Source organism: Cyprinodon tularosa, unplaced genomic scaffold (genome assembly GCF_016077235.1).
Source record: "Cyprinodon tularosa strain WSP-4 unplaced genomic scaffold, ASM1607723v1 ctg84, whole genome shotgun sequence".
NCBI lineage: Eukaryota > Metazoa > Chordata > Actinopteri > Cyprinodontiformes > Cyprinodontidae > Cyprinodon > Cyprinodon tularosa.
The window spans coordinates 3458296-3468501 of NW_024039607.1; the positions used below are offsets into that span (position 1 = coordinate 3458296).

The window sequence follows — 10206 nt, forward strand, 5'->3', positions numbered from 1 at the left end:
TTAGTCATCCCTCCCCTCCCTGCACGCACATAAAACATCAATTCCACTCAATATCCCACAAACCTCTACTCCCCCCCAACAAACGGAGAACAAAGAAAGACGCTATGTAAACTGCCGTCGAGCTCTGATTAGCTCTCATTCCAGAGAACCACAGAAATAAGGCACTCATTCCCCACCCTGTTTGAGATAACTGCTCCGTACCCATGCATGCCTTCTAACTCGGCTGCATCTGTTTAGCTATTCTCATCAGCTTCTTATGTAGTGACATTAGGGAGGCCTATTGCTTACAGAACCAATAATCTATATTGCCTCAGGCCTCCTGATACCCACTAGCCCGGCAGAAGTGAAGCTACTTTTGGTTGTTGGCAGCTGGTGGTGGAGGGGTGTTGAGAAGCCAACCTAAGAGCTACAGCAGCTTTTTTGACTGACCTGGGTGGTTGGCTACATCATCTTGACATGTAATTATCTAAAGCCCTTTAATCACTTCCATAAAGATTAATTGCAGGAGACAACAGCGGAGGTCGTGTCTTCAAATCAAAAGACTCGTTGGCAGGTTGACACAGCGGTGTAACAGAGTCCATACTCAGGTGTTTTATAGGGGTCATCGACTGGAACTGAGGCAGGCTTTAATGCAAGCTCAGCAAATTGGACTTTCTTGGAAAGAGCAGTTCAAAATGCAAAACTTTCTTTTATCTTTACAGATATTATCTATTAAGTAAATGTTAAAGATACACTTCTTACCGTCATCTCTTTTCCTCTTCTCTCCATTGGATCGAGGAATACCCAAAATCCCATTAATGGAATAGGATCCCGCAGGGTCATTGGAGGCGCTACTTACAGGTGGGGAGGATGTGTTTGGTACTATGGAAAGAGGAAAAAGAGAGTCTATTGATTATGTGACTATTATGTGTTGAACATTTGAATGTTAACAGCTGTGGCAATTAAGATAAAGCCATCAGTAATTCATGCAAGTTATATGGCTGAAAAGATTAGGATAAGGTTTATTTTTGTTTAATACTAACCATTGAGTTTACAAATCAGTAACTGACAATATGGCATTATAATGTCTAGTTAAATTTGGGTCCAGAAACGCCACACCAACACTAAGCATTTAAAACATCATAAAAGGAGACAACAAAACGGAGCTTTACATTTTAAATAGACTGTGTTCGTTAAAATATAACATTCTCAAAGTAAACATAACCAGTTCCTTTCTGCATGCAACTATTTGGAAAAGTTATTTTTTTGTTCTTTAAAATGTTATCAAAATGTCTACCTGATCTAATATTATGACATGGCTATAATCTTTCTTATTTACATGTACATTTTCATTAGTATGCAGTATCACCATTTTACTTAAGAATCAAAATCTATAGGATTTTTATGCTATTTTTTGGTACAAATGCAGTGAAATGTAATTAACTTTTTCCCCCTAACCTCCCTCAGTAAGTTGTTCAAGAGATGTTCCTACACCAAAGAAATGCAGAGATAATTAATAGATTATTTTATTTATGGCATGCTACTTTTTTAGAGTTTGATTGATTATGATTCTTGCAAGTAGATCCTATCACATTCTACAACACCTGGGAATTTGGTTTCATGTACTTTGTTTGTTAAAATTATTTTTTTAGATACAAAAATGCATTTTGGTTCTATTCGAGTTAAGGCTAAAAAACACTTCTGCTAAGATAAATTTTGAGGCTTATTATTTTAAAGTTACTGTAAATTCTAAAAATTAAAACTAATTTTTTTTCATCAGCAAATAAAATAATTTAAAGTGATTCATTAATAATTAATAATTTAAAATTTAATTTCAAGTACATCATTAATGTACATTTCAATTATGTTTATTTATATAGGTGCAATTCAAGGCCCTTTACAGTACAATTCAACCAGATCATACAGTCAAACTGATTCAAAGTTTTCTATCTAACAAAAACCAGTTGATTGCATCGACTCATTGACTCAAAGTCAATCCCTCACACCAAGCATGCTTGTAGGGACAGTGGAGAGGAAAAACTCCCTTAATGGAAGAATCCCCTTTACCAGAACCCTCTGGTACACCCAACATAGTGTATTTTCAGGATCAAACACATTCATTTTTACAAAATGTTTAGATAGTTGAGTAGCTCAATATCCTGTTAAAAATAGCCAGAAACCTCTAGATACAAGAAAATTCTTATCAAAACTTGTTCGGAATTTAAGTATATTTTGGTTAATATTTCTGTATTGTTGTTGAGATCCAATAATGTTAATGTCGGCTCCTACCTTGTACAATTTTTCACCAACTTAAAGAAAGACGACCAGTACTGTATAAGGACATTATTTTTTTCCCCCACCGATTATACCAGATATTATTGTTTCAAATGGAAATTTAATATGTACGTTTATTCTTTACAAATTATCTCCTTAAACAATATTTTACAATATGCATTAACAGTCCACTCGGTTTTATCAGAAACTTTATATGATGGAAATTTGTTTACCTATTGTATGGCCTGGTGCTGAAAGTGATGAGCCATCAGGAGAGGGATGGAAAGGCTGCTGAACCTTGGTTCTGATGATCCTGGGGAACAAAGAAAAATGCCGATGTCAGGAGTGATAACTCTTTTCTTCAATTAAATTTGCCTTAGTCTTAACAGAGATAGCCAAAAATACAAAAAAAATAAAACTTTTTAGAAAATGTTTAAATAAAGGAAACAAAAAGAAAAATGTAAACAGATATAATACATAAAAACATATATATAAATTTAGAGCAGTCATGTCATCAAGTAAGAAAACAATACTAAGGCTGTTTTGTTATTCAATAGGGAAACCCTGGAAAGTAAGAGCATCTATTGCAAGTCACCTCTGGCCTGTTTGGAGTTTCACAGCCTTGGATGGATAGAAATATCGTTACACAATATTTTTTACTCAATAAACCACCTCTAGCATGCTGCCAAGAACAAAAGAGGTTTTCTTTTCGACTGTCACCATATGCATGGCCAATATACAGGCTGCAAAGTTAAAGCGTGAAGCATTAGACTGTAGACTGTAAACATATTCATGCTCAAGAGGACATCGAGATTGGTGCAAAACCAGGGACTCAATTCACTTGCTTTCCTTAGTTAGAGTTTTACCATCTGCCGTTGAATACAGCATTAGAATCTATTTATATGATTGGAAGCAAATGACCATAAAATTTTGTAAATGGAATGGATCTGTTCACTTTATAAAAAAGACATATTAGATTTTTTTTGAATTTCCGCAATATTATTACGATGAAATATAAAGTTTTGAACTAATGATGACACAGCAGCTATTACTCCTAAAACTGTTTCTGACTTTTTAGATGTACTTATTTATTAACCTTTTTATTAACCTGTTTATTTATATTCTACTTTGTTACTATTCCTATATGTCATATCTGGTAGTTACTTTTTTCCACTGTTGTTAATCAATGATAATTGTATAATAGAAGATATCAACAATTACATAATGCACAAATATCTAAAGCCTTAAGACTAAAGAATAAAGAATGAATGCGCCTTTAATCTGCTTCAGAAAACAACACAGCTTTCACTGCAACTGAGTCTTCCTGCAAGCTAAGGTAAATGCTTCTTAACTAATGTTTGTTCATTGTGTATCAACAGAAGACCTGTAGGATAAAAGCAAATTTGATCAGCAAAATGGGCTGGAACAATTTTTTAAGACGTTCTTCTATCACTACCACCACCTGAGTATCAAAAGCACAACCAGAGAAACATATTCTGATATAGATATCAAAAACAACTCATAAACAAACATCGATCTGGGGAAAGGTTTCTAACTTAAGGAATGAGGTCCTGAAAAAAAGACTCTCTAGTGCACTTTTTGGTCTAGGTGATCTTGCAAACAAAGCATGAAATCACATCAATTCACCTCAATGATCAGCTTCACTGCTTCTACCTGGCCAGCACTAATCAGCACCCTCCACCTCCAACCCCCTCTTGATCCAGACTGACCCAAGTTTGGAGGGGGCTTCATAGTGATAAAACACAACACCTCCCCCAACCCAACCCCATGTGCCAATGCGGATGAAGTTGTATTGATTGAGGCCAGCGTGAGGAAAAAGTTGGGGATTAGTCACACAGGCAAACAGATGCAAATAGAAAGCTATAAATTATATGTGACAGGAAAGCAATAGTTCCTTATTGCCTTGCACAAGCTTACGCCAGCATTAGATTCCTTTAATCTGAATGGCACTCTGGGATAAAGGGAGCTGTCACAATAATTTGTAAACTTTAAAACTATTTATCATGGATGCCATGGGAGCCACTTACGGGAGGTCTGCTGAGAGACGATTTTTTTTCTTTTTCTTTTTTCGCACCTTTGTCCTCTTTATCCCTGAAGATGAACAGTATGACACGAGTCATTTTATATACTGATATCAATTCAGGAGCCAAGAGGTTTTTGAGAAATTGACAATAAAATATCTTTTTTATTATTCTACAAATAAAACAACCTCTTGGAACTAAATTTGTCTAAAACAAAACCTTCCCAGAAAGCAAACATTGATATTTATTTATTTTTTTTACTCCCTCTTTTTTCTCCATTAGAATTATTCGACCCCTTGACTCGTCTACGTGACATAAATCTAACAGATTTTATGCTTTATCCGTGTTCTTCACATTGAATAAGCAATTTAGCAGAATAAATTAATGACCTGCTTGTTGCTAAAAATCCCCTAGAGATATATTAAAATTGCTTTACATTTGAATCAATAATATCGAGCACCACTGAAGACCTTTTTCTTTTTGCTACTTTTTTTTTGTTTTATGTCCGATAGAAAGTGTTGATTTTGGTTTCTCTGTGTGGTTACAGTGCTATCTCTGTTGCATTTAATAATGCATGCAAGAGAAAGGTGTTTAAATCGAGCATCCTCTTTTGTTAACAGTTCTGAGGTCAGACTATCCACCACTGGAATCCACTGAAGCACCAAACCAGAAAAGGGTCTGGCTCTAGATTTTATTTTTTTTTCTCCGCTTGTTAATTTAGTTTCTTGTTTAAAACAGTCGGTCCGAAAACTCATATAATATATTTGGTTATTTTGTTTTAGAACTCTTAACTTGGAATTAAACAGTTGAAAATATACACACACACACACACACAAAAAAAATCGTCCTTCTTGTCCTGCACAGGAATTTTCCATATTTGCTATGGGTAGAACTGGATTGCAGAACAAGAGAGAACAACAGTTAAAATTTTTTGATGAAGAAAAAAAAGGGGAAATAATCAGCGTTTAACCTAGAAATCTACTGTGATATTACGTATGAGAAATGGCTTTTATTCTAGGAGTCACTGTCTCAGAGGTTACCACAGTCACGCAGAACATATCTGTATATGAATATATCTGTCAATTCAGCTCCAAATAAGATTTCTCTTATATGCAGTCAATGAAAAAGTTAGAGCATAATGTAAACATTTTGTCTAATGACAATGAAGTGCACATTTCCAAGTAGCCATAGAGCACTAAATTAAAGGATTATTTCATAAACTTCTAAAAAAAAACTTGCTCAAAATCTAACATAGACTTTGATCAACACAAAATATATTATCTAGAAAAAAAAAAACAAAGAAATTTGTAAAATCTCTATTCAGTTTTTAACAATGTGCAGAAAACACAGCATGTTTTAGTTGTTTTCTAACCATTAAAGCTGTAAAAAAAAAACATTGAGAGAAATCCTAATACATAACAAATCACCATGGATTAGAGATTCTTTAAAGACAGTTAAGATTTTTGAAACCTGTTTATGAAATAACTGTTTATGAAATAAAAAATATCCCCCTGAAACATGTGAGGCAGGAGGAGTTTCCTCTGGGCGGTTTTCAAAAGAAAAACTGTTGAACTGATATTAGGCTGATAGAATTAGAGCTCTTTGTTTTCAAATTTTAATTTTCCAACATGAAAAAGACATGCAATCGCTCCTCTAATTCCATTTCCCATTCCAAAATAAACCCATCTTTACCTGGGATTGAAAAAAAAGAACTTATGAGGCTTTCTTGATTATATTAACATAGTTTGAATTTATCACATACATGTGTCTGAGGCTCCTTAAATGGGGCTTTTTAAGTAGCCACGAAGCATGAAATGAATTTTCTTCTGTCTTTTTTTCCCCCTTTCTCTCTTTTTTTTCTCTATTTAAAAGATGTCTTGTGTGGAGCTGTCCAGGCCCTCCAATCAGCTCATTAAAATGTAATGCTGATGCTGCCTCTATATGGAACAGTGCCTCTTAACCAAAGTTCATCACCACAGATCTCTGGTGGTGGCGGTAGGGAGAAGAGATGTGATCTAAGGGAAAGGTCCTGGGTTTGGGTATTTCCAAAACAAAAACATCCAAATTTTTTATTTTTATTTACACAAAATCCGATTTTTGAACACATCCAGAGCAAACTTTAATGCAGCACTCTCATCAATTGCATTGGCATACCAGAATTATTATTATTATTTTTAAACTTTTTGTTTTACAGGATGTTTAAAAGGTTAAGCAACATGACCAGCAGTCACTCTCTGCCTCTCTCTCTCTCTCCTTCTGTGCAGCCCTGCTGCACATTAGATGCGCTAAGAAAATTGGCCTTCTTTATAGCGCCACGGGATTCTGGTCACCGCATATTGATCGGTTTTCATCTCGACAGATTCACTGAGTCCTGAATGTACAACTGCTGATTGTTGAAGAGAAGGGGGCTGGTTAAGTTTCAAAGATTGAATTGCACCTCTGAGGACGTAGCACTTTGCGGAGGTATCTGCGCAAAGTTGCTCCAAACATATTCCTGCGCTGTCAGCCGCAGAGATATGGCTGATATAGAATATATATATAATTTATTTATTTATTATAATGTATTATAATTAATCAAATATCAAAATTTATTACATTTTGATTATTTTCGCATTTCTGAAGATATTAAAATAAAAGCAAAGTTTTATTTTATCTATCTACATTTTTATTCATTAATCAGTGAATACATAATTTCCTGATTAAAATGTTTTCGTCCTACCAGTGAGTAATTCACTTAAAAATTAACCACTTAAATAGAGACAAACACTTTACTTAACAAAAAAAAAAAAAAAACACACACACACACACATATATATATATATATATATATATATATATATATATATATATATATATATATATATATATATATATATATATATATATATATATATATATATATATATATATATATATATATATATATATATATATATATATATATATATATATATTTATTTATTTATTTATTTTTTTTTTTTAAGGAGAAACAAAGTTATTAATTAGTTTACCTTTTAAAGTTGGATAGTTTACCTGTTAATGGATGAAACGCTGGGAACAGTGTCGTTGTCGCAGATGCCCTCTGCCAGCAATCTGTCTCTGATTTCCCAGGCAAACATGGTGGGATTTTGTCTCTTGTAATCTGCAATTTTTTCCACCACTTTCGGAGTGGCCACTTTGGGTTTAGACCCACCAATCACCCCTGGTTTTATGCTTCCAGTCTCGTAGTATCTGTAGGAAATAAACCAAAAAAACTTTTTAAAACTTTTCCTGCACGTGTCAAATTTTAATTTGTTTCATGAAAAGTTAGTAGGCCATTTTTAAGTTTAAGTAATAGCACAAAATAAGTTTCCATGTCAGAAAACAGGTATAGTATAAAACAATTCGAAGCATGGAAAGTTTTGCGCGCAAAAATAAAGAATATCCGATTTAATAGGCTAATAAGTTCCCATCGTTCAAGTTACTTGAGATATGAAAGATCCAGGGGATAAGCCTGGATTTTAGGTTTGCTTTTTCTGCTGAAATCACTTCTCACCTCCCGAGGATCTTGCTGACACAGCCGTGGCTCACCCGAAGCTGCCTGGAGATGTCGCAGGGCCGGACGCCCTGATGCGCAAGCTCCACTATCCGCTGCCTCACCACGTCCGGGAGGGGTCTGCCGTTCACGAACACCCCACCAAGCTGGTTCACACCTCCGTGCCCTACGTGGGATACAACAGCAGCAAAAACACACAGACGTAACATTACATAAGGTCGCTATGAGAAATCAAGGAATGTGCAGCTAATGGAAATGGATTGATGAAAAATTCCTTTCTAACGAAAAAACAAAACTATGCAGGAAAAGTATGAACAAAGAATTGAAACATGAGAAACAGTGTTCACAGCAAAAAATGCCTTATGCAATTAATTAAATAAAATGTCTAATTTGAGGGGATCATGCACCAATTTTCAACTTTTAATTCTATCTATCTATCTATCTATCTATCTATCTATCTATCTATCTATCTATCTATCTATCTATCTATCTATCTATCTATCTATCTATCTATCTATCTATCTATCTATCTATCTATCTATCTATCTATCTATCTATCTATGAGAATTAGGAAACATTTTTAAAGAGTACACAAACTGCTTATTTTGAAATAGTTATTTTATGGATTACTTCTGTTGTAATAGGATAAAATTTACAATGACAATTTTTAGAACATATTTAATTTAAATAAAAAAAAAAAAAAATGTACGACTATAGGTTTATTTATTATGATTATTTTTTATGCGCCACATTGACCCGGTCTTAACGTACGTTGACATTTAGTAGCTACATTAATTGAGAAGTGATGAATAATTTAAAATGTGTAACATAACTTTAAATTCATCTGCACCTACTGGAATATTTTTTTTGCATATCCCTTTCAGGTCACGCATGAGTCCATGATTATATTTTTCTACAATTTAATTGTGATTACTCAGATTGCACACAATCTTGTAAACAAAGAAGTCATCAATTATGAACATGCACTCCTCAAATTAGGAATAAGCACCTTTTATGCGTGTTTAAGTCGAATGTAGCTCCACAGATAATTTAAATAATAGATGTGTAACTAATATGTCTTGACTTATTAGGTTTTTTTGTTGTATTTTTTCATGCGCATGCTGTGCGCGCGGAAAGATCCTGGCTGCTGCACGAGAAAAACCCAGAAAGCACCTGATGAAAACAGCATTTTTTTTATTTTCTAAGGGAAAATTGTATGTTTATTGCATTTTTATTTATTTCCTTTTTTAATTTATTCATCTATTATATTTCATTTCGCATAGATACAATGTAAGAGGCAAATTGAGAAAATTTTATAAGTTAATATCTTATATTTAAGTTGGAATTATCCGATTATACACACGTTTAGCCTTTGTTCTGTGTTTTTTTTTATTGCACTAAGATGTTGGTAGCCGTTTAAAAACTGCTGCACTTTGCTGCAGTGTAGGAACTAAACATTCCCTTCTCCATATATATATATATATTTATTTCTGTCCGTGCAAAATCAAACAGAATAATGAAATAAAAACCCTTGGGTTGTGCTACTTACGGTGCATCGCCGTGAAGGGGTCTGCTTTGCAGTGAATATCCATTGGATAGCAAAGGAAAGACAGATAATCAACTGAAGTCGCCGTTTCGCCTTCCTATCGTGGGGGTAATTGTGGAGAAGAAAAAGGTGATTCTAATCGATGGAGGGACTTATATTTTGGACCCCTCCAGCCCCGATCCAATGCCAACTTCTTCCCCCTTGAAGTTACCCCCTTTTTCTTTTTTTTTTCTTTAACAGTCCGGTCCGTCAGCTGGATGTTTTCTTGCAGGTGCGCGGCATGACCGAAGGAGCGCTTCTCAGAGCTGGAGGTAATTCTCACAGCATGCCAGCGAGCGAACCGGGTCCCCCTTTTTTCTCTCACAGGAATCCCTCAGTAAAGGGCCCCCGATATGTCCTCAGTCCTGGTGGTCTTGGTAAATAAAAAAAAAATTAAAAAACGCCGACTTCTCTCTTCTTTTCTTTCTTTTTTTTTTTTTTTGTTGCGATGGGGTGCGTGAGGCTGGATTTTAGGAGCTGAGAATGAAGCCTCTTCTCTCTGTCTGTGGTTCTAAAAGCTGCAACCCTCTCCTCCTCCTCCTCCTCCTCCTCCTCTTCACCCCCCCACCCCTGTGCAGACCCCCCTTTTTGCTTATATGGATGACTTGTCAGACAAAGGCAATAGATGCCAACACTTTGTGATTCGCCAGCACAAAAAAAGGGGCTCCAAATGAGGAGGTCTGTAGTTCACCGACAGGAAGGGGAGGGAAAATAGGGTCCGACTTGCAAACATGTTTATTGGACACCAGAAAGTTGTCCACTGTCTTACAGTACATTTTGAAATAAATATA

The 10206-nt window shown here is 35.0% G+C and overlaps 1 protein-coding gene across 8 annotated transcripts in view; it reads right to left on the bottom strand.

Moving 5' to 3' along the window:
- The window catches only part of pax2b (paired box 2b), a 47779-nt gene extending 37892 nt beyond the window's left edge, over positions 1-9887 (bottom strand). For 2 of the 8 annotated variants that reach the window (XM_038272695.1, XM_038272700.1), the window contains exons 1-5: positions 9380-9886; positions 7831-8011; positions 7329-7526; positions 2487-2566; positions 742-861 (exon numbers count right to left, since the gene is read on the bottom strand). In XM_038272695.1, coding sequence (XP_038128623.1) covers positions 742-861; positions 2487-2566; positions 7329-7526; positions 7831-8011; positions 9380-9422 — 622 coding nt within the window. In that variant the 5' untranslated portion in view covers positions 9423-9886. Of the gene's footprint in view, positions 1-741; positions 862-2486; positions 2567-7328; positions 7527-7830; positions 8012-9379 lie in introns of all 8 variants that reach the window. The other 6 variants (XM_038272701.1, XM_038272699.1, XM_038272698.1 and 3 more) reach the window with 6 other exon arrangements.
- Between the last annotated feature and the right edge of the window lie 319 nt (positions 9888-10206).